The 26301-nt window shown below is 40.0% G+C and overlaps 2 protein-coding genes across 2 annotated transcripts; both read right to left on the bottom strand.

Moving 5' to 3' along the window:
* Window positions 1–3911: 3911 nt before the first annotated feature.
* On the bottom strand, window positions 3912–6018 carry LOC117558237 (sepiapterin reductase-like). The gene is given in 3 exon segments (XM_034234281.1): window positions 3912–4172; window positions 4174–4295; window positions 5357–6018. Coding segments are annotated over 3 exon segments (657 nt in total). The 5' UTR covers window positions 5679–6018; the 3' UTR covers window positions 3912–3959.
* Window positions 6019–6771: 753 nt separating this feature from the next.
* On the bottom strand, window positions 6772–23940 carry LOC117558230 (excitatory amino acid transporter 1-like). Its single transcript, XM_034234269.1, is given in 10 exon segments — window positions 6772–7723; window positions 9891–10025; window positions 11202–11396; window positions 14363–14596; window positions 15467–15747; window positions 17681–17723; window positions 18187–18391; window positions 22365–22502; window positions 23803–23871; window positions 23874–23940. Coding segments are annotated over 10 exon segments (1578 nt in total). The 3' UTR covers window positions 6772–7512.
* Between the last annotated feature and the right edge of the window lie 2361 nt (window positions 23941–26301).

Raw genomic sequence — 26301 nt, 5'->3', positions numbered from 1 at the left:
ACCTGTACTTTCTACTTTCACATGTGAACTCAAATACCTGTACTTTCTACTCTTATATGTTCAACTCAAATACCTGTACTTTCTACTTCTTACATGTTGAACCCAAATACCTGTACTTTCTACTTCTCACATGTTGAACTCAAATACCTGTACTTTCTACTTCTACATGTTGAACTCAAATCACCTGTACTTTCTACTTCTTACATGTTGAACTCAAATACCTGTAACTTTCTTACTTCTTACATGTTGAACTCAAATACCTGTACTTTCTACTTCTACATGTTGAACCCAAATACCTGTACTTTCTACTTCTTACATGTTGAACCCAAATACCTGTACTTTCTACTTCTTACATGTTGAACTTTAATACCTGTACTTTCTACTTCTTACGTGTTGAACACAAATACCTGTACTTTCTACTTCTTACGTGTTGAACTCAAATACCTTTACTTTCTACTTCTTACATGTTGAACCCAAATACCTGTACTTTCTACTTCTTACATGTTGAACACAAATACCTGTACTTTCTACTTCTTACATGTTGAACCCAAATACCTGTACTTTCTACTTTTTACATGTTGAACCCAAATACCTGTACTTTCTACTTCTTAACATGTTGAACTCAAATACCTGTACTTTCTACTTCTTACATGTTGAACTCAAATACCTGTACTTTCTACTTCTTACATGTTGAACCCAAATACCTGTACTTTCTACTTCTTACATGTTGAACCAAATACCTGTACTTTCTACTTCTTACATGTAGAACCCAAATACCTACTTTCTACTTCTTACATGTTGAACCCAAATACCTGTACTTTCTACTTCTTACATGTTGAACCCAAATACCTGTACTTTCTACTTCTACATGTTGAACTCAAATACCTGTTTCTACTTCTTACATGTAGAACCCAAATACCTGTACTTTCTACTTCTTACATGTTGAACTCAAATACCTGTACTTTCTACTTCTTACATGTTGAACTCAAATACCTGTACTTTCTACTTCTTACATGTTGAACACAAATACCTGTACTTTCTACTCTTTACATGTAGAACCAAATACCTGTACTTTCTACTTCTTACATGTTGAACTCAAATACCTGTACTTTCTACTTCTTACATGTTGAACCCAAATACCTGTACTTTCTACTTCTTACATGTTGAACCCAAATACCTGTACTTTCTACTTCTTACATGTGAACCCACAAATACCTGTACTTTCTACTTCTTACATGTTGAAACCAAATACCTGTACTTTCTACTTCTTACATGTTGAACCCAAATACCTGTACTTTCTACTTCTTACATGTTGAACTCAAATACCTGTACTTTCTACTTCTTACATGTTGAACCAAATACCTGTACTTTCTACTTCTTACATGTTGAACTCAAATACCTGTACTTTTACTTTCTTACATGTTGAACCCAAATACCTGTACTTTCTACTTCTACATGTGAACCCAAATACCTGTACTTTCTACTTCTTACATGTTGAACACAAATACCTATACTTTCTACTTCTACATGTTGAACCCAAATACCTGTACTTTCTACTTCTTACATGTTGAACCAAATACCTGTACTTTCTACTTCTTACATGTTGAACCCAAATACCTGTACTTTCTACTTCTTACATGTTGAACCCAAATACCTGTACTTTCTACTTCTACATGTTGAACCCAAATACCTGTACTTTCTACTTCTTACATGTTGAACTCAAATACCTGTACTTTCTACTTCTTACATGTTGAACCCAAATACCTGTACTTTCTACTTCTTACATGTAGAACCCAAATACCTGTACTTTCTACTTCTTACATGTTGAACACAAATACCTGTACTTTCTACTTCTTACATGTTGAACCCAAATACCTGTACTTTCTACTTCTTACATGTTGAACTCAAATACCTGTACTTTCTACTTCTTACATGTTGAACCCAAATACCTGTACTTTCTACTTCTACATGTAGAACCCAAATACCTGTACTTTCTACTTCTTACATGTTGAACTCAAATACCTGTACTTTCTACTTCTTACATGTTGAACTCAAATACCTGTACTTTCTATCTTACATGTTGAACACAAATACCTGTACTTTCTACTTCTTACATGTTGAACTCAAATACCTGACTTTCTACTTCTTACATGTTGAACCCAAATACCTGTACTTTCTACTTCTACATGTTGAACCAAATACCTGTACTTTCTACTTCTTACATGTTGAACCCAAATACCTGTACTTTCTACTTCTTACATGTTGAACGCAATACCTGTACTTTCTACTTCTTACATTGTTTTGAACTCACAATACCTGTAACTTTCTACTTACTTCACATGTTGAACGCAATACCTGTACTTTCTACTTCTTACATGTTAGAACCCTCAAATACCTGTACTTTCTACTTCTCACATGTTGACCTCAAATACCTGTACTTTCTTACTTTCTACATGTAGAACCTCAAATACCTGTACTTTCTACTTCTTCACAATGTTGAACTCGCGAATTACCTGTACTTTCTACTTCTTACATGTTAGAACCCAAATACCTGTACTTTCTACTTCTTACATGTTGAACCAAATACTGTACTTCTACTTCTACATGTTGAACCCAAATACCTGTACTTTCTACTTCTTACATGTTGAACTCAAATACCTGTACTTTCTACTTCTTACAGTTGAACCCAAATACCTGTACTTTCTACTTCTTACATGTTGAACCCAAATACCTGTACTTTCTACTTCTCACATGTTGAACCTCAAATACCTGTACTTTCTACTTTCTTACATGTAGAACCCAATACCTGTACTTTCTACTTCTTACATGTTGAACCCAAATACCTGTACTTTCTACTTCTTACATGTTGAACTCCAACTACCCTGTACTTTCTACTTCTTACATGTTGAAACTCAAATACCTGTACTTTCTACTTCTTACATGTTGAACACAAATACCTGTAATTTCTACTTCTTACATGTTGAACTCAAATAACTGTCACTTTTTTTTTTTTTTTTTTTTTTTTTTTTCTTTACTCTACATGTTGAAACCCAAATCCACCTGTACTTTCTACTTCTACATGTTTGAAATCAAATAGCCTGTACCGTTCTATCTCCTTAGCATGGTTGACCCCAAATACCTTGTACTTTCTACTTCTTACATGTTTTGAACTCACACTACCTGTACTTTCTACTTCTCACATGTTGCACTCAAATCCCACCACCCCTGTACTTCTCTTATATTTTTCTTTACATGTTGGTAACCACAAATACCTGTTACTTTCTACTTCTTACATGTGTGAACTCAAATCCCTGTACTTTCTACTTCTTACATGTTGAACTCAAATACCTGTACTTTCTACTTCTTACATGTGTGAACCCAAATACCTGTACTTTCTACTTCTCACATGTTGAACTCAAATACCTGTACTTTCTACTTCTTACATGTTGAACACAAATACCTGTACTTTCTACTTCTTACATGTTGAACTCAAATACCTGTACTTTCTACTTCTTACATGTTGAACTCAAATACCTGTACTTTCTACTTCTTACATGCTGAACTCAAATACTTGTACTTTCTACTTCTCTCATTTTCCAAACAGCTGGTTCCCTTTAGTCTGAATGTGTGTTTGATGCGTGATCATATTCTTTAGAGTCATTGCGTGCCTATTGATTTGAACACGATCCGTGTATCCATCATTTCCTGGTCTTCTCTAAAGAAGAGGGACCAATGGAAACGTTGTCATGTTGCCGTTGTTCAGCATGGAAACATTCATTAGCTAACAATGACATTATTGTTCTATTAATATAAAGGGAGGTCAGGTACTCTTTAAAACAGCTGCTAGTTATGGGTACTTTTTACTCAAGTACATTTCAAAGCCTCTTTACTTTGACTTGAGTAAAGAAGTTTAGTCAGTACTTTCACCAGAGTATTTTTAAACACGAGTATCTGTACTTCTACTTGAGGAAAGGATGTGTGTACTGTTGCCCCCCCTCCTCACCTGGGGAGTAGCTCAGCACCCGGAGGTCTGGCTCCTCCGCTGCCAGCACCCTGAACATCATTTCCCGAGCTGCCTTTCCAGTGCAATAAAGCGCCCAGGACTTAAAAGGCTGCAGGGCGCACAACGAGGTGATGTTGACGACGGAGCGACAGAGCCCTGATCGGGGGGGGGAGAGCCTGAAGGAGGCGGGCCGTCAGACACAAACAGGAAGTCACATTCATGGACAGGTAGGAGTCAACCTCGGCCATATCTGTGAAGCTGCTGGTGAAACGAGACACATCCCCTAGAGAGGCTGGGGGGAGAGAGAGGGTTAAGATAAGATGCTATTCAGATGCTGGTTCCTAAAGTGAGAACAGAACTGGGTAAAAAAAGCTTTTAAATATGCTGCACCGTCTGCCTGGAATAATACACAGAAGGAGCAGAAACTGTCAGATATGATCACTTTGGGGAGTTCAAGTCCATCTTAAAGAACAGAGAACAAGAAACCATTGGTCGATGTGATTGCTCGTAAATCCCATAATTGAAGTCGTTTTAAATTGTGCCAGTTTTTAATGTTTTATAACAGTTTATTTTATTTGCATATTGACTGGTTAATGTGCCATTTCATGTTTTGTGTTTTACAGCTGTATTCCTCTGCCTGTATTGTCTGTGTTTTATCTGATGTAACTCATGTGGCCCTCTTGGCCAGGTCGCTCTTGAAAAAGAGATTTGAAATCTCAATGAGACTTTTACCTGGTTTAATAAAGGATATATATGAGATAAGATAAGATGAAACTTTATTTATCCCCTTGGGGAAATTCAGGCATTAATGGCAGCAACGGGGTCAGAATGAAAAACAGGATTCATACAGGGTAAACATTAAAATAGAATACAAATTAAAATAATAATACAGCAAAAATAAGGTGATAAAGTAACTATTAAAATAACATATCACAGTAAAAAGTTGTGCATTTGTATGAACATGTTAAATATATTTACAAAAGTGTGCAGTTGAGAGTGCAGGTTAAAGTCTTAAAAACAGTGCACTTGTTATGCTTGAACAGTCCTGGTTACTATTAACGGGTTACAGTGTGTAGGTTAATGTTTACAAGATCTGAGTACTTCTAGTAGAAGTACTGTACTCAGATATTGTACTTGAGTATGAGTAGAAGTCTTCTACTCTTACTCAAGTACAAGATCTGAGTACTTCTCCTTTTACTCAAGTACAAAATCTGAGTACTTCTCCTTTTACTCAAGTACAAGATCTGAGTACTTCTACTTGTACTCAATTACAAGATCTGAGTACTTCTAGTTCTCCCACCTCTGGTTTTGAGTCATTTATCAGGTGATGAATGGTAATTAGCAGGTTCTTACCAGCGTTGTTGACCAGTATCACGTGATCTATGTGTTCAGAGAAAGCTGCCCTCGAGGCTGAAACGACGCTCTGCAGCCCCGCCATCTGAGCCAGGTCTGCCGGTACACACTGCACCAAAAGGCCGGATTTACCTGCCTCTGACCCGGCCAGCTCGACCTCCAGAGACCGCAGGTTTTCCTCCGAACGAGCCGTGAGAATGAGCACCGATCCCGGCTTCACTAACCGGGACAACTCTCTCGCTACAGTCCGACCAAAGCCCCTTGAGGCCCCGGTTATGATGCACAGTGCACGGCCCAGGTCTTTTCTCTGAGAGGAGGACATGTTTTCTGCACCATGCACTAGCTGCGTAATATCACTTCCCTTAATTTCCACCCTTTGCGTCCCTTGTTTACGTCTTTTCCTAGCGGTTTAAAGTCCCTCCCACCAGGGATGCTTGGAGAAACGCTAAAATCCCTTTTCAAAAATCTAAATGTAAGATTTGAAGTTCTTGCCACATTCAGTGTTCTGTCTGATAATGTTGGCTTAATATGTGCTGTTGTCGCGAAGGGAGAAGAAAGCAAGGAAATGTGTTTTTTAAGAGCAATGGGACGTCCTTACTGTGTGATATATCCATAGGATATATCAAGTGGAAAGTGAGGAGGAGCAACAGGCTGTACACCCAGCGGTGAAGCCAATCCAGAAGTGCCACACACTGCAGTTCATATAGTGGACGGTAGAGGGAGGCTGCAGAAGGGAGCAATTTCCGTAGAGCCCCGATGTTAAAATGCCCGACTTTAAAGCGGAAATAAACATGTTTCCATCGTGGTTGAAAACACCATATTCTCTGTATGGTTAAATAACTCCATGACAACTGTGAGGTTGTACATTTTAGCATAATAATGTATTATGTATGTATGTAAGCAGAGAGGACTGCTCTTCTTCTAGGATATTACAGGCTGAACATACACCTGTTGCCCTGTCGCCATCTCCCGGATCCACGGTCATTTACACAATGAACCTAGGAATACACTTTATGAAACATCGTACATTATTATTTATAATTCTATATATCTATCTGTCTGTCTGTGGCATTAAGCTTCACGCCTTCCCTTAATAAATACTTTTCAAAACAGCTCGTAAAATATATGTATTTTTAGTTATTTTCCTAAAGAACTTTTAACTATATAAATTCAATAATTTGCTTATTTTATCATTGTCAAGCTGGCAGGTCGGTATCAATCAAAATGTATAATGTAAGCCTTGTCCTTCGGAGGAGAATCATATTCACTTCTCCTTCAGAGACCAAACAACATATTTTGTTCAGAAAAGAAAGCAAGTATTTAGGGAATATCGTTTGCGTTTGTAATCTACCAAAATGATCCCGGACAGAAAAACGAAAGCAGTCGGTAATTATTTTTATATTTTATTTCACTAAACTTCATTATAATAAACAAAAGGTATAGGTCACCATTTTCTCAGAGAGACTTCAATATCCGTGTCACACATTCATATTGAAATCACAAGCGTTACATCACCCAACATATTCACTGTCATATCTACAGAAAATTTGCAATGTTGGTAAAAAACACACACACACACACACACACACACACACACACACACACACACACACACACACACACACACACACACACACACACACACACACACACACACACACACACACACACACACACACACACACACACACACACACACACACACACACACACACACACACACACACACACACACACACACACACACACACACGTTATAACCTGTAATAAAAACCACAATATTAACTTATGTTGTGACGATTAAGATAGACATTTTTATTTAAGTGTCCTATGTCCTGGTGACAAAATGCATATTTTAATGCAGTGTTTAAATCTGTCACATGTATCTAAATCTACTTTCACCTCAATCACTACATGTTATATGAAGATAAAATATTAAAGTAGTAAACATACAAATCAGAAAAGAATCTACCCGTCCTATTTGAAAGCACTAACGTCAAAGTAATAGTAATGACAGAGGAATGTAAGAAATGAACGTGATGCAGGACTAGATAATAAAGGAACGTTAACAAATGTGTGAAATAATGTCAGCAACGTTATGGTGGAAACATCGTCTAGCAATCAGGTCTCTACCCCTTCAAACAGAACCATGTGACCTACATGTTGGATTCACTGTGAGCACGTTTGTCATTTTCAAAATCACTATCCTGGGAGATGAGCTTGTAAGGTTTCTTCCTCTCTTTCTCCTCCAGCACGGAGTTTCCCATCTCCACGTCTTTGCTGCGGAGCTCATGTCGAGACAGAAACTCTACGATACCCGCTCCGATCGAATCCCCCAAAACATTGGTGGTGGTCCGCAGACGGTCCCTGAACACAGAGATGGCAAAAGTACACACATCCTTAACTCAAGTAGAAGTACAGATACTCGTGTTTAAAAATACTCTGGTGAAAGTAGAAGTACTGACTAAACTTCTTTACTCAAGTCAAAGTAAATAAGTTTGAAATGTACTTCAGTAAAAAGTACCCATAACTAGCAGCTGTTTTAAAGAGTACCTGACCTCCCTTTATATTAATAGAACAATAATGTCATTGTTAGCTAATGAATGTTTCCATGCTGAACAACGGCAACATGACAACGTTTCCATTGGTCCCTCTTCTTTAGAGAAGACCAGGAAATGATGGATACACGGATCGTGTTCAAATCAATAGGCACGCAATGACTCTAAAGAATAATGATCACGCATCAAACACACATTCAGACTAAAGGAACCAGCTGTTTGGAAAATGATTGTAGTGGAGAATTTGAGATAACTCAGTGTTGGCACTAGTTTTGTGTCTATCACTAGGTTCACCCAGGTGTGTCGGCCAGAACACCACTTAAGACCAAAGGTCCAGAATAGAGGAAATGAGGAGCTAAGATGAGGCTTGACTTCTTTACTTATTTAGGCAGACATACAGATATTTTTCTGTGTGTGGTTTTTCCTACAAGGGAAATAAACAAAATACAATCAATATAAGATAACTTATGCATACATAAATGATATACATAATGATGCCAAACCCTATAGAAATAATAATCTAGACAAGCTATAATACAACATGTCTCCCTTCTCTTATCATCATAAATACATTAACATATAATGTCAAACACTCTTTACCAGGCAACACAGAGATTAAAAGTTAAGCTACCGCTAATGAATAACGTTCCACTTCCGGTTGGCGGGAAGCGGCAGCCGATGCTCTTATTGTGAAACGCTACAGACATGCTACTTCCGGTAGCCGAGTAGCGGAGCAATAAATGAACTGTTAACACATAATTTCTCACCTTTAACGCCACATAAACATTTATCCACAAACTACATCCTATTACATTAATAATAGATCTGTGCCACTCAACACGGTGTACCTAACTTTGAGACAGGAGTGCCGACTCACTTGATGAGTGACTTAATGAGCAGCCATAATAAACATGCACGCAGCATGCACCGATCACATGAGCACGGAGACTCTGCATTAAGCCCCATCGGCACAGAAGTTATCACAATAATAATTAAGTGTAGAACAACCTAACAGGCAGCACTGTGGACAAACACTCACGTTCATTTACGCACACAATACGAAGCTTAAAACGGCATAACTTTCCTGCAACTACTGACGCACATTACCCTCTGATGTGTGACGTCACCCAAACACTATGAAGGTATCAACTCTGTATAATAAAATAATATATATATATATATATATATATATATATATCAAGAACTATAACTTTGGAGCCTTTTCTACAATGATAGAAGTAGAAAGTACAGGTATTTGTGTTCAACATGTAAGAAGTAGAAAGTACAGGTATTTGTGTTCAACATGTACGAAGTAGAAAGTACAGGTATTTGTGTTCAACATGTACGAAGTTGAAAGTACAGGTATTTGTGTTCAAAATGTAAGAAGTCAAAGAAAAAGTCGTCAGAAAAATAAGTCGTGGAGTAAAGTACTGATACCAGAAGATTAAGTACAGTAACGAAGTATTTGTACTCCACTACTTCCCACCTCTGGGAACAACTCTTTGCAATTAGAGCTCTGTCTGTACGGTTTTATTCTGGTACATTGATTTGAATACTGAGCTTGGAAACCTAGCACTTTTCTTCTGAAAGTGAACCCTGATTTAAGTGACAACCCTGCCCTAGAACCACAGAGACTTCCAACATTAGACGCTGCTCTTCCCTCTGTCTTCTTGCTGGAAGGCTTTGACAGACGTTCAGATTTGGTGCATCCTTAAAGGAGGGAACGATTTATTTCCTATTACCCCAGTTAGCTGAGTAATTTCTGGGATAGGGTATTCTAATTGAAATGATTAATTTGGGAAACCTAATTATGTTTCTATGTTAAAACTCATCGCACAAAATATTCAATACAAAAGGGAAGATGTGGAACGAGACCCCTGAGAGAGAGAAGTGTGTCACTGGGTGGTACTGTAGTAGAGACGGTTCTGACCTTAAAACATTCATCATGTCAGTGAAAGTTACACACAGATACTCACAAGAACCAATCGACCGCAATGATGAGAGTGATGTCATCAGTAGGAAGTCCAACAGAGGTCAAAACAATCACCATGGTGACCAGTCCGGCCTGAGGGATGCCTGCCGCTCCAATGCTGGCCGCAGTGGCTGTGATACTGGATTAAAGAGAAGAGAAACTATTGTATATCTGCATTTCTCTTATTGATAACCAGAGGTGGAGAAGTACTCAGATCTTGTACTTGAGTAAAAGTAGAAGTACTCAGATCTTGAATAAAAGTAGAAGTACTCAGATCTTGTACTTGAGTTAAAGTAGAAGTACTCAGATCTTGAGTAAAAGTAGAAGTACTCAGATCTTGTACTTGAGTAAAAGTAGAAGTACTCAGATCTTGTACTTGAGTTAAAGTAGAAGTACTCAGATCTTGAGTAAAAGTAGAAGTACTCAGATCTTGTACTTGAGTAAAAGTAGAAGTACTCAGATCATATACTTGAATAAAAGTAGAAGTACTCAGATCTTGTACTTGAGTAAAAGAAGAAGTACTCAGATCATGTACTTGAGTAAAAGTAGAAGTACTCAGATCTTGTACTTGAGTAAAAGTAGAAGTACTCAGATCTTGAGTAAAAGTAGAAGTACTCAGATCTTGTACTTGAGTAAAAGTAGAAGTACTCAGATCTTGTACTTGAGTTAAAGTAGAAGTACTCAGATCTTGAGTAAAAGTAGAAGTACTCAGATCTTGTACTTGAGTAAAAGTAGAAGTACTCAGATCATATACTTGAATAAAAGTAGAAGTACTCAGATCTTGTACTTGAGTAAAAGAAGAAGTACTCAGGTCTTGTTCTTGAGTAAAAGTATAAGTACTCAGGTCTTGTACTTGAGTAAACGTAGAAGTACCAGAGTGTAGGAATACTCTGTTTCAGTAAAAGTCCTGCATTCAAAATGTTCCTCAAGTGAAAGTAGAAAAGTATTCTCATCTAAATATAGTGAAAGACAGTGAAAATAGTCGTTGTGCAGATTGGTCCATTTCAGAATAATATATATGATATGTTTTATAATGATTGATCATGAAAGTGTTCTCAAAGCTGGTAAAGGTGCAGCTAGTTTGAAGGACTTTGTATACTGCAGGGTAGCTGGTGGATTTACTCCAGGTGGAACTAAAGTCTGATTTAACACTTGATTATATTTCACATCATTCATCCACATCTGTGAAGTAACTAAAGGTATAAATACATGTAGTGGAGGAGAAGTACACCATGTACCTCTGAACTGTAGAGGAGTAGAAGTACACAGTAGCATACAATGGAAATAACAGCGTCTGCCATTTCCACTCTCCTACCTGATGGTGAGGATCTGACCAAAGTTCATCTCCACGTTGTTGACCTGGGCTATAAAGATGGCCGCCAGCGCCTCATAAAGCGCCGTTCCATCCATATTGATCGTGGCTCCCACCGGCAGCACGAAGCGCGTGATTCTCTTGTCAATTTTGTTGTTTTCCTCCAGACATTTAAAGGTGACAGGCAGGGTTGCAGAGCTGAGCCATGAAAACAAACAGAAACAGGTTCAAAACACACTCAGAATCACTTGTATTTTTATAGTAAATAGTTATCAACGCAATAAACCGTATTTAATTGAGTCTTAATGTACATGATTTAATTTCATATTCTGTTCTTGTACATATCATATTCTATTTACACGTATATTGACTTTTTGCACTACTTTTTATTTTGTATTTTTGTATTTTATACTATATGTTGCATCGTTGGAGGAGCTCAGGTCAGAAGAATTTCATTTCCATTTCTCCACTGAAGCTTTGTGTGCATATGATGATAAAACCTTTGAATCTAATAAGTGGTGCATACAGAGACACGGGACATATGGACATATACTTCTTAATAAATCATAATAATACATTGGATCTTTCTGCTAATGCTCAAAGACGCTTGACATAAAATCAGAACAGACACAGTATAAAGAAAACAACAGTAGTCCTAATCCTAGTGCGAGGAAAGTGTGTTGATGGTCAGAGTTTGAAAGAGAGTGAATAAGTGAGTTTTGAGAGATGTAAGGATACAAGTGTTGGGGTGCGTCTCACTTCGGTTATTTTTCATTTCCTCGCTCCTCAGTCTCGGAATCACCGGAAGTTGATTTGTCCTCGGTCCTCCGGCAGAAATAAGGCCACTGGGACGCTACTCAACATCTTGAGTAGCGTCCCAGTGGCCTTATTTCTGCCGGAGGACCGAGGAGCGGGGAGCGATAATCGAGGAACCACCAGATCATCCTCCGATGAAATCCTCAGACACTCGCCCCGCCCCCTTACTGTGTATCGCTCACTGATTGGACGATGCAGCGCATGCACTGATCTGGCTGCTGTCAGACTGTGCGGCGTCATCACAAACGGACGTCGCTTCACGTGACGCCCTGGAGGAAACGACGTCACATTGCTCTTAAAACTCATTTCCCTGCTTCTCGTGGTTTCCTTGCGTCTCTCCATGCTTCCCTGGTGGGAGGGACTAGTCGCAGGGAAACGACGCAAGTGAGGGACGCAAGGAATCCATTTAACCGAAGTGAAACGCACCCTGGGTGTTTCTCAACGTCAAGGAAGGCTGCTCCAGAGCCACTATTTCAAGCATACTATGTCATCGAGTCCCACCGACTGTTCCAATGTATATGCATACTTGGAATCCTACCGAATCCTACCGAGCCCGGCGTACTTCGTAGCGAGAAATTTGGAGGCTGCACATGTGTAGACTCCGCGGTCTTAAAATCCCCACAATGCTTTGCGCACGGACCAATTTCCAAATCTTTGGCGGAAATAGCCTAGCGCTCCATTTAAGGCGGGGCCTCTCATATGACGCACACCTGCACACTTGCTCGCCTGTTCCACTCTTCGTTTTCCGAATGCCAGGAAGTATTCTTGCCTCGCTTCTGAAGCAAGTGACTCGGAAGACATGTGCTACCAAGCAAGCGTCCTCGACATTGAGAAACACCCCGAGTCTTGCTCGCTCTCTCGGTGGAAGGATCTGTGTTTGAGAGCAGCTACCTGACCTACATGCTTTGGTTTCCCTTCCTCTTAGTTTGGCATTGAACACCTTGCACCACGTTCACACCCCCCCACGGCCACACCTACAGTAAACACTACTGATAAACACATTCCATTGTGGTAGCTCTTTTGTTAAGTTAAGTTATTATTATAATACATATCGTTCCTTAAACCGTGTCCTTTCCACGTTCTTTGTTATGGCCAAGACAAAGGGCCTGTTTCTAACTTTAGACTGAGCTTCTTTGTGCTAAAAACTAGTCTAGATACGCTACCTAACAAACTCTAAACAAGCCGCACGAGCTGCATCCAAAATGTCAGTAAGTGCCGACAGCTCTAATGTATTTCTGTCACATGTTAGTTGCCTCAGGCTAAAGCTAACATGAGTTAGACTGGATATACGTTTGTTTGCGCAGTCTCTGCATTACTGTCATTTAAGGTCACATCCACAGTGTTGAGTGAATCCCGGATACGTTCTGTGGTGACTATGATTCTTTATTTGCTAGAGCTTGTTGTGAACTTTGTGTATCCATTTCATTTGTTCATTTAAATCCACTAAATTGGTGTTTTTGCGTTTTGTATAAGGCTAAAATTGTACTAATCTGCATTTTAATCATGCATTGGTAGACAATTAGACAGACATCGTTGAATCTCATTTTTTCAACAGTGATTGTTTGATGGGTCGAAAATGAATCAGCACCTGCTTTAAACATCCCTCTCCCTGTAGCTCCTGTGCTGTTTTTGCTGGTCAGTTAATGCAGAGTAGTAGATAGTACCAAGATCTGACCACATACAACAGAAAATTAAAACACTTTATACACTCAAAAGCAAGGAAAGGGGAAGGTCTCAGCGAGGCAATTTACATTACAGGAAGTGTTTGCCAGATTGTGAAACTTGCCTACATTTGAATTATAAACCAATGGTCGAAAAGACAACCTTCTGTCTGTTCTAAGGAAGTGAGAATTAGAGATGTGAATTCAAACCACGGGAGAACCAAACCAGAGAAGATAGTTATACTTAAATGAGACTTAAAGGTGGGGTAGGTAAGAATGGAGAAACCAGCTCGAGTGCGCTAGAATTTGAAAATACACAACCGGAACAAATCTACCCCTTCCTTCAGACTTCCTCACAGAGCCCCTCCTCCAACACACGAACGCGCACATGACCAATGAGGGCACGAGATCAGTTTGTGCCCAGATGGGAGGCTGACAGGCAGGTAGGCCATCCAGTTACTTTAGCCGGGCCGGCTCAGATGATTGGTCGTGCTTTTTACAGCGCTACGGCTTCCACTGATGACATTTTTGTATGTATTTATTGTCAAAGCATTTAATGTTTTCATTGCTATCGGGATGTTAAGAGCATTCCATGGAATATAACAACAACTGTTTCTGAAGTGAATTACCTACCCCACCTTTAATGATACATTTACTACAACAGAGGTGAGGTATTGTTGGACTCACCTGGAGGACGTTCCCAGGGCGGTGACCAGAGCTTGCAGGATGCCAGCGATGAAGGTGAAGGGGTTTTGCCGAGTGATAACAAAATAGAGAGTGGGAAGAATAAGAACTCCGTGGATTAGTAACCCGATTATCACCGTGATGGTATACATGCCCAGCTGGCCGCCCATCTGAGTCAAGTCGTCCATCTCCACGATCTTTCCTGCGATCAGGAACAGGATCCCGATAGGAGCGTACCTGAGAGAGGAAGAACGAGGAAGATGATGGTGACATTTATGTTCAACAGGAAACACCTCTCATCAGAGAGGGCACAAGTACACACATCCTTTACTCAATTAGAAGTACAGATACTCGTGTTTAAAAATACTCTGGTGAAAGTAGAAGTAGCCTACTGACTAAACTTCTTTACTCAAGTCAAAGTAAAGAGGGCTTTGAAGTGTACTTCAGTAAAAAGTACCCATAACTAGCAGCTGCTTTAAAGAGTACCTGACCTCCCTTTATATTAATAGAACAATAATGTCATTGTTAGCTAATGAATGTTTCCATGCTGAACAACGGCAACATGACAACGTTTCCATTGGTCCCTCTTCTTTAGAGAAGACCAGGAAATGATGGATACACGGATCGTGTTCAAATCAATAGGCACGCAATGACTCTAAAGAATAATGATCACGCATCAAACACACATTCAGACTAAAGGAACCAGCTGTTTGGGAAATGAGAGAAGTAGAAAGTACAGGTATTTGAGTTCAACATGTAAGAAGTAGAAAGTACAGGTATTTGAGTTCAACATGTAAGAAGTAGAAAGTACAGGTATTTGTGTTCAACATGTAAGAAGTAGAAAGTACAGGTATTTGAGTTCAACATGTAAGAAGTAGAAAGTACAGGTATTTGAGTTCAACATGTAAGAAGTAGAAAGTACAGGTATTTGAGTTCAACATGTAAGAAGTAGAAAGTACAGGTATTTGAGTTAGAAATGTAAGAAGTCAAAGTAAAAAGTCGTCAGAAAAATAAGTAGTGGAGTGAAGTACTGATACCAGAAAAATGTACTTAAGTAACAAAGTATTTGTACTCCACCACTTCCTGCCTCTCACAGTGAACTTTTACCACATGATGATGGCCACCAGGCGCATGATGGCTTCATTCATGGCGTCGAAGAAGTCCCTGAGGACCTGGCCCTGCTCCTTCATGTTGCCAATTATCAAACCAAAGCACACGGAAAAGACCACCAGCCCGAGAGCGTTGACCCCGTTGACCTGGCCCGGCACCGGGATCACTTCCTCTCTGGAGATCTCCATCACCTCCTGGGTCGCATTGGTGGAGTTGAAGAGGGTTTCGTTCACCGTCATCGTCACAGTGACAACCCGCTTTCCATACTTGGTTTTGAACTGGAGAAAAGAGAGAATGAAAGGTCACCTATTGTGCAAAATCTTAGAAGATGTCAGTATTTCCTGCAGCTGATGAATATCCATGGCCTTTAAGAAAGACCATAAATAAGACTAAACGCTCCAGAGCAATCAAATTAATTGACGTTTGGTGTCTTCCAGGTCACAATACCCTTTCACGATGAAAGCTCAACAAAATAGCATGCGTATTAGCTTAAAGGTCACCTATTGTGCGAAATCCCCTTTTCCCTGTAAATGTGTATCCATCATTTCCTGGTCTTCTCTAAAGAAGAGGGACCAATGGAAACGTTGTCATGTTGCCGTTGTTCAGCATGGAAACATTCATTAGCTAACAATGACATTATTGTTCTATTAATATAAAGGGAGGTCAGGTACTCTTTAAAACAGCTGCTAGTTATGGGTACTTTTTACTGAAGTACATTTCAAAGCCTCTTTACTTTGACTTGAGTAAAGAAGTTTAGTCAGTACTTCTACTTTCACCAGAGTACTTTTAAACACAAGTATCTGTACTTCTACTTGTATATATATAGACATTTTATTTATTGGGATAAACCCCTTGAGATGCACCATCTCGCTTTCAAGGGGGTCCCGACAATAGCAACAACTTACAGACTTACATAAACAAAAAGACAAAAAGCTTGAGTAAAGGAGGTGTGTAACTCTCTGTGTTAAAAACAAACCAGTGGCTCTGGATGATCATGGAAAACAGTAAAAGGCCAACATGTCTACACACTCGATCTCTTAAACATATGAAGCTTAGCGCAAGTTCAACCAGGAAGACCGTCTTTACTCATTCATGTATTTCTATCTCCATGTTTCTACTTTCTCTCCTCTCAATAAGTGACCGGGGGCGTCACTCTTCAGCTTAGCCAATCACTTCGCTCTATTCCCAAGAGCCTATCATAGCGTGCCGTCAAACCCTTTAAACTCTGCTCTTTCCCCTCCGACAGCTGTCATTTCAGGTGACTCAACGCAGCCCTCCTCCCCCCCTTTGCACCTCCCGTCCCTCCGAATCCAGGGTCAAGATATGCCCCTCCCCTTCAGACCGACCCAACTATCCAATCACCACCACCAGGGTCAAGCTAAGCCCCTCCCCTTCAGACCGACCCAACTATCCATTCACCACCACCAGGGTCAAGCTAAGCCACTCCCCTTCAGACCGGCCCCAACTATCCATTCACCACCACCAGGGTCAAGCTAAGCCCCTCCCCTTCAGACCGACCCAACTATCCATTCACCACCACCAGGGTCAAGCTAAGCCCCTCCCCTTCAGACCGACCCAACTATCCATTCACCACCACCAGGGTCAAGCCAAGCCCCTCCCCTTCAGACCGACCCCAACTATCCATTCACCACCACCAGGGTCAAGCTAAGCCCCTCCCCTACAGACCGAACCCAACCATCCATTCACCACCACCAGGGTCAAGCTAAGCCCCTCCCCTTCAGACCGACCCAACTATCCATTCACCACCACCAGGGTCAAGCTAAGCCACTCCCCTCAGACCGACCCAACTATCCATTCACCACCACCAGTGTCAAGCTAAGCCACTCCTCTTCAGACCGACCCAACTATCCATTCACCACCACCAGGGTCAAGCTAAGCCACTCCCCTTCAGACCGGCCCCAACTATCCATTCACCACCACCAGGGTCAAGCTAAGCCACTCCTCCTCAGACCGACCCAACTATCCATTCACCACCACCAGTGTCTAGACCCCGGGGGGGTTTCATCGGATCGGTTCTCCCCTCCCGAATGATACTTCCTGCACAACGGGGCCTTATCGTCACATTCATTTGTGTATCTGCGCATTAAATATGTATCTTCACATCAAAACCGTCTCTCCTGATTGAACTGTTATCTTGTGGGTGACATCAACACTGCACGGCTTTCTGAGACCTCAACATATAAAGCTCACCTGCTGGGTGCAGGCCTGGACCAGGTTTGGAGGAAACATGTTTCTGGAAAGAGAAATAACAGAATTGTTAAGAGACGATGGTGTCCACTCTGACTCAGAATCAGAATACCTTTATTAGAATTAGTTACATAATCTACAAAAAACACACCCTGAGACACGAGCTGTTTCCTGTAGTTATTGAATTGCAGTTTTATTATTCTGCTGCTGTGTTTATTGTATTTTTGTAACTCTGGCACAACAATTTCCTTCGGGATAAATAAAGTCTTATCAAAGTCAACTTTATTGTCAATCTTTCAGTTTGTGTGTACAGACAGAGGGATCCAAATACCGTTTCCCACAATGCCAAATACAGTAACAAAGATATATAAAAGTATGTATATACATATATATACACAGACACATTTATTCATGTGCACACATTTAGACGTAAATAAAAGCACATCAATCAATCAATACAAAATATCACTTCAACAACTTTGAGAAATGTGCATCGTATCTTTTCTCACCTGATCAGATCTAAGAAGGCGTCTGCAGGACTGACTTGCTCGATCTTCTGCTGCTTTCCAAACTCCGCTTTGGATCCTTTCCCGGGGTGAATGATGAGGACAACGATGATCCCGGTGAAGACTGCGATGAAGGTCGTGGTCATGTAATAAATCAAGGCTCTCATGCCCATCTTTCCTGACGCTTTGCTGTCCAACGCTGCCATTCCTAGAGCACAGGGTGAATACAGAGAATTATTAAGACATCTCTCAAATGTGGTTATTTTTGAACCAGGAGGTATTTTTTTTCTTTTTGTTACGCTTCCACCAGGTTTTATGGAAAGAATAAATGCAATATATGAGGAGAAATATGTGAAAACCAGCTTTAAAAACTCTCTTTTTCTGTATTTATTTTGAGAGCGTGAATAGAAATAAGAATATGTTTAAAACAACAATCGTCTTCTTCAAATCCGTCCCATCAAAGGGGATTTAAAACCAACAAACCAGACATTTAACATGTCTTTAATGGCAATCAAAGCTGCGGAATACACTGTAATAAACCAAACATGGGATAAAAGTACTTTTTGTTTTGATTTTTTATCAACATTTGTTATTTCTATTTGAGATGTTTACATTGTGGATTGTTTATTTCTAGTCTTTCAATTTCTCCAATGTGTTCAGGTCTTTTTATGCTGCTGCAACGCAAACATGTCCCAATATGGGATCCATGAAGTACTTCTTATCTTATTATGAATATTGAACAGTGTTTGATATTGAATAGTGAAAGTGAGATGGTGTACGGGAGCATTTCGAGTCTGGACTGATGACTGATGGCGACTGAATGTAGGCTTGATGAGAGGAAACGTTTTATACGGGAATGTTAGAAGCATTACATCCCATGTCACTTGTTAGTCGCTTTTATCCAAAGCGACTAACATACTCTGGTCAATCCTCACAGGAGCACTGTGGGGTGAAGAGTCTCAGGGACACAACGACATGCTGACTGCAGTGGGGTTTGAACCTGTGCTCCCATGATCCCAGCGCACAACCCACTGCGCCACACGCCTCCATGAAGAAGCGTGTGCTGTACATCGAACTCTTTTGACACCAGCAAGAAGAGATACTCGGAGATGACAGAAGACTGACAGCTGGCTTTTCAAGATCTTTCCCGACCTCGCTCCTGTCTTTCTGTTTCCTTCTCTCTTTTCCTCGCTCCTTCTCTCTTTTCCTCGCTCCTAAGGCTGCACGATTTTGGGAAAAAATCGAATTGCGATTTTTCTGACAAATATTGCGATTCGAATTGCGATATTTGTTTTTAAGCGACCCAACGGAAGTTTATTGTAAAATGCGGCCATATCTCCGGCTAGGAAGGTCGTATCAACGTGCTCCCGTCTCTAGCACCCCGCAGCCCGAGCTACGAGTGAAAGAACTAAACTTACATGAAACTTCCGTTGGGTTGCTTTAAAGTCAAGCTTCAGTTTAAGATCCACCCTGTAACAGAAACACGTGATGGAGCATTACTAACCTGACTCAGATGGTTCACCAAACCATCTAAAGCTCCATTGGAAGCCATTTGGAAAGGGCAGGCACTTTCAGAAGCACTTGGCAGGTGATTGGATCAATCTGTCTATCACCTTCTATCATGGGCCGCTTCTGATTGGTTAACAATGGCTGGTACATGTGGAGCACAGAACTTCTGATTGGTGTGGATGACTGACACACAAAAAATAAATAAATAATATGTTAAAAAAAATCGCAGGCTTTGTGATTTGATAATCGCATCATTTAAAATCGCGATCTCGATTTAAAATCGATTACTCGTTCAGCCCTACTCGCTCCTTCTCTCTTTTCCTCTGTGGTCTTGTCCTCTCCTTCCTTCCCCTTTCTGTAACTCAACACAACATCCAAGCCTGGTTTTTATATTTGCCTTTAATGCAGCTCTGGTTCACTTTTACTCAGGGTAATTAGAGCTCCGCCAGGACATTTCGTACATCTGCTACTTTGACATGTTCCTAATTTGTGGAGCGGGAACACATAGAAAAGTGTTTGAGAGCAGCTGCTGGGAACCAGGAGATTAGACCTGAGGACGGAGCACCTTGTGTAATTAAATTGGAAAGAAAGTGTTCTCTGTAACTGAGTCAGTGGGAAGTTCTTCATCACGCAGCTGGGTAGAGGTCAGCCTCCTCAGTCACTGCTGACCTCCTCCTGAACCAGCTCGGGAAAAACAAAGTTTATCTGAGACCTGAAACATTGATTTTCAGGCATTTTCAGAACATGAAACCAACAGGATAAATAAAAAGTCTAACTGATTTCCAGAGTTGTATATGCAGAGAATAATACAAGTCCTCTATGGCCCTTTCTCATTTCTCTATCTCCCCTCCTCGACTCCTATCCTCGTGTCTTAGTCCCGCCCACAGGAGATGCGAGCGGAGGAGTCGAGGAGGGGTAATTAGTGAAATGTCTTTACTTTTTATTTTTCTAATTTTAAACCTATAGTTAGAGCTGGTTTCAGTTGCTATGCTTACCAGTCACTTTTACGCTGCTATGGACATATTTGCACACTTTGTAAACATAATCTTTTTTTATATATATATCCTGCTTACTTGAAGTAAACAGTTATTTTGTGTTTTTTTGTAAATATTGAGTGTTCTTTTACATTACATGTTACTTTGCTTTTATCCAAAGCGACTTACATACTCAATACTGTGGACAATCCCCACAGGAGCAAAGTGTCTTGCCCAGGGACACAACGACATGCTGACTACAGTGGGGTTTGAACCTGTGACCCCCTGAACCCAACGCACTAGCCCACTGCGCCACACGCCTCCCGTTCTTGCATTTTAATGTGTATTTTTTTTAGATTTCGATCTTTCTGTGTATACAAACATATTTTGAGATTGACAATACAGTTGACTTTGACTTGACTTTGACTCATCCTCCTGGGTCCTGCATTTTAAAGTATTTTATTGTATGTTTTTTTTGTCTTTTCTTTTATCTTATTCCATTGTATTTGTATTTTTTTTTGTGGCCAACTCTTTTTTCTTTTCTTTTTTGTTGCCATCACAGATGGGGTGTTTCTCAATGTCGAGGACGCTTCCTTGGTAGGACAAGTCCCTCAGAGTCAGTTGCTTCAGAAACGAGGCAAGAATCCTTCCTAGCCTCTGAAAACGAAGAATGGTGGAACAGGCTAACAGGTGTGCGTCATGAGAGGCCCCGCCTTCAATGGAGCGCGACTTCCGCCAAAGATTGGGAAATTGGTCCGTGCGCAAAGCATTGTGGGGATTTTAAGACCGCGGAGTCTACATATGTGCAGCCTCAAATTTTCCCGCAACGAAGGACGCCGGCCTCGGTAGAATTCCAAGCATCCTGGACATTGGAACAGTTCTTCGGCGGGACTCGATGACGTAGCATACTTCAAATAATGGCTCTGGAGTAGCTTTCCGCGGAGCTGTTACGTTACGTCCGTGGATTGGTCCAAATTGACCAATCCACGGACTTCCTCACACACACACACTCAATCTTTTCTCAGCTGCAGCTCCGCCGATTTCTCCTCTCTGACATGGCGGCTCCCAGCCAGGCTGCGGGTGTGTGTGTGTGTTCGGGCTGGTTTTGCTGTGTCTCGCTGTCTCACAGACGGCCACTGGGCTCACAGGGAGGGGGGGGGAGGAGCTCCAACAAGCCGTGTAGGACAGAGTGAACACACATACTCTGCTGCATGAGAAACCAATGTGAGTTTGGAACATTGAACAGTGTAAATCTGTTAGACCTCAACAATGGAATTATGATCAGTAGAAATGGCCATGACACGGGACCTTTAATAAATAAAGTATGTGGGGGTTTCCATCGTATTCCAATTATTTTGTTGGCTGCTGTTAGACCAGCGAAAAGCACCCTTTTCTGATGGTAGTAGGTCAAGAGAAGAATCATCCAACAATACAATATTTGGGAGACAAGATGTGAACTCCAATAATCTCAGATACAATGTCAATAACTTGTTTCCTTGTATTTTTATAAAACATGTATTCAGTCTATATTGTCTTTTCATTATGTTCCTGTAATTTTGATATATCTATAATCTCTAAAGCCGTGCACGTGATTTGTGATATTGGGTTACACACAATTTAATATAAAGTAAGCTTTGATGAGTGGAGGGAAACTGAACCAGAGCAAAGTGCAGTGACCTGTGATGCAATGTGTGTTACCTGTTATCAGACTGGACACCAGTAAGGGCAGAACGAGCATCTGGAGCATTCTCATCAACAGCTCTCCGGGGAAAGAGAAGTACTTCACTTCTCGATAGGTCATCTTATACGGACGGAGCGCGAATCCCAGAACGATTCCTGCCGAGAGAGAGAGAGTCTTTGATGCATTGAGAAGTGTTGTTAACGTAATGCAGACACAGACTGTCTCAGACGTTTGCATTAAAGGTCTCCTATTATACTATTTGTAGGCATATATTATAGATCTCAGATATACAAAAACATGTCTATGAAGTGTTTTGCTCAGAATACCAAACACCCATTCTAGCCTCATACCCCTCTATTTCAGCCTGTTACTAAAGTGCTGATTCTGATAGAAGTATGGAGCTCAAAAAAGTTTTACCACAAGGTGAGTATACTTTTTTTATTTCCTTCTTTTTACACTATCTCTCCAGTTCAGGTTAGCTCTGAGTGTTAGCGATGCTAATGTAAACACAGACCATATAGAGAGGTGAAGTCCCTCCCCTTCCTCCATGGGACCTTATTTCTGAAAAAGTATGTATTGAAGTCGATGGAGAGAGAAAAGTTATCTTTCGATCCCGTTTGAATTGAGCCACGAATTACACACATGATGTTTGTCAATTTAAAAGATACATTTGCAAGTAAAACAAATCTAAATGAGTTGTCAAACTGTGAAGTAACACTTTGTTTGTGTGAAACCGCTCAATGAACTACATCTCCCGTCTCGCTCCACACACCCAGACGGCCGTCACGTTGAAACATTTCACTTCTTTCTCTCAGAATGAGGCGGAAAGTATTAAAAGACGAGGAAATCACTCCAAGTCTGGGCACGTTGAGAGCTGTACACACACACAAGGGGAGTTAGTCGGTTCCTAAGAGCCAGCATGCGGGACCGGGACTCTGGGATCTGTAGTCTTTCTAGTTGCGTATTTCTCATAGTCTTATATTTCAACAGTTTTACGACAAACTGTGACTTTTTTGACACGTGGAAATGATTTGTTAAGATTGACAAACATCATATGTGTAATTTGTGGCACAATTCAAACGGGATCGAAAGATAATCTTTCTCTCTCCATTGACTTCAATACAAACTTTTTCAGAAATAAGGTGGAAGTAGAAGGGCGGGACTTCGCCACTCTATTACGTCCAAAGCAGTCGGGCATTGTTTCTGATAGCAATGTTTCTGATTGGGCCGTGGGTCCACATTTCAGATATTACGTCATATCGGACGCAAATCTGGATCAGCTCCGTTGTTCCCCGTTTTTAGAGATTTGGGTACGGAGGAAAAGAGAGAGGGTATTATTTCCTGACGCTGCGTGAGTTCCCCTGACACACCGGGGACACATGGTGATGGAGAGAAGACATCACAAAGTGCATTTTGCATGAGAGAGGACCTTTAATCTTGCAGAGGGATACACACCTACGACGACTGCTGCCACTGTGAAGAGAACAAAGGCGTTATTCTTGAAGAAAGCCAGGACGTTCTCTTGGAGATCTCCTCCACTTTCCTCTTGGCCTTCATCGTCCGGATGTGAATGCCTTCTCTGAAGCGCTGCATCCTGCTGTGAGAAAAATATGCACATCAGTTCATACTGGCAACAAGCAGATACAACAATAACAACAGAGGTGGGAAGTAGTGCAGTACAAATACTGCATTACTGTACTTAAGTACATGTTTCTGGTATCAGTACTTTACTCCACTACTTATTTTTCTGACGACTTTTTACTTTGACTTCTTATATTTAGAACCCAAATACCTGTACTTTCTACTTCTTACATGTTGAACCCAAATACCTGTACTTTCTACTTCTTACATGTTGAACACAAATACCTGTACTTTCTACTTCTTACATGTTGAACACAAATACCTGTACTTTCTACTTCTTACATGTTGAACTCAAATACCTGTACTTTCTACTTCTTACATGTTGAACCAAATACCTGTACTTTCTACTTCTACATGTTGAACTCAAATACCTGTACTTTCTACTTCTTCATGTTGAACCAAATACCTGTACTTTCTACTTCTTACATGTTGAACCAAATACCTGTACTTTCTACTTCTACATGTTGAACTCAAATACCTGTACTTCTACTTCTACATGTTGAACTCAAATACCTGTACTTTCTACTTCTTACATGTTGAACTCAAATACCTGTACTTTCTACTTCTTACATGTTGAACACAAATACCTGTACTTTCTACTTCTTACATGTTGAACTCAAATACCTGTACTTTCTACTTCTTACATGTTGAACACAAATACCTGTACTTTCTACTTCTACATGTTGAACACAAATACCTGTACTTTCTACTTCTTACATGTTGAACACAAATACCTGTACTTTCTACTTCTTACATGTTGAACACAAATACCTGTACTTTCTACTTCTACATGTTGAACACAAATACCTGTTGAACTTCCAAATACCTGTACTTTACTCACATGTTGAACTCAATACCTGTACTTTCTACTTCTCACATGTTGAACTCAATACCTGTACTTTCTACTTCTTCACATGTTGAACTCAAATACCTGTACTTTCTACTTCTCACATGTTGAACTCAAATACCTGTACTTTCTACTTCTCACATGTTGAACTCAAATACCTGTACTTTCTACTTCTCACATGTTGAACTCAAATACCTGTACTTTCTACTTCTCATATGTTGAACTCAAATACCTGTACTTTCTACTTCTTACATGTTGAACTCAAATACCTGTACTTTCTACTTCTCACATGTTGAACTCAAATACCTGTACTTTCTACTTCTTACATGTTGAACTCAAATACCTGTACTTTCTACTTCTTACATGTTGAACTCAAATACCTGTACTTTCTACTTCTTACATGTTGAACTCAAATACCTGTACTTTCTACTTCTTACAGTTGAACTCAAATACCTGTACTTTCTACTTCTTCACATGTTGAACAAATACCTGTACTTTCTACTTCTTACATGTTGAACACAAATACCTGTACTTTCTACTTTTACATGTTGAACTCAAATACCTGTACTTTCTACTTCTCACATTGAACACAAATACCTGTACTTTCTACTTCTACATGTTGAACTCAAATACCTGTACTTTCTACTTCTACATGTTGAACTCAAATACCTGTACTTTCTACTTCTACATGTTGAACTCAAATACCTGTACTTTCTACTTTACATGTTGAACTCAAATACCTGTACTTTCTACTTCTTACATGTTGAACTCAAATACCTGTACTTTCTACTTCTTACATGTTGAACTCAAATACCTGTACTTTCTACTTATTACATGTTGAACTCAAATACCTGTACTTTCTACTTCTTACATGTTGAACTCAAATACCTGTACTTTCTACTTTTACATGTTGAACTCAAATACCTGTACTTTCTACTTCTCACATGTTGAACTCAAATACCTGTACTTTCTACTTTACATGTTGAACTCAAATACCTGTACTTTCTACTTCTACATGTTGAACTCAAATACCTGTACTTTCTACTTCTACATGTTGAACTCAAATACCTGTACTTTCTACTTCTTACATGTTGAACTCAAATACCTGTACTTTCTACTTACATGTTGAACAAATACCTGTACTTTCTACTTCTACATGTTGAACTCAAATACCTGTACTTTCTACTTCTTACATGTTGAACTCAAATACCTGTACTTTCTACTTCTTACATGTTGAACTCAAATACCTGTACTTTCTACTTCTTACATGTTGAACTCAAAATACCTGTACTTTCTACTTCTTACATGTTGAACTCAAATATTTTTCAACATGTTGAACTCAAATACCTGTACTTTCTACTTCTTACATGTTGAACTCAAATACCTGTACTTTCTACTTCTTACATGTTGAACTCAAATACCTGTACTTTCTACTTCTACATGTTGAACTAATACCTGTACTTTCT

This window comes from Gymnodraco acuticeps, unplaced genomic scaffold, assembly GCF_902827175.1.
Source record: "Gymnodraco acuticeps unplaced genomic scaffold, fGymAcu1.1, whole genome shotgun sequence".
Classification (NCBI taxonomy): domain Eukaryota; kingdom Metazoa; phylum Chordata; class Actinopteri; order Perciformes; family Bathydraconidae; genus Gymnodraco; species Gymnodraco acuticeps.
Note: the sequence above shows the minus strand (reverse complement) of the source record. Positions and strands in the feature narration are given on the sequence as shown.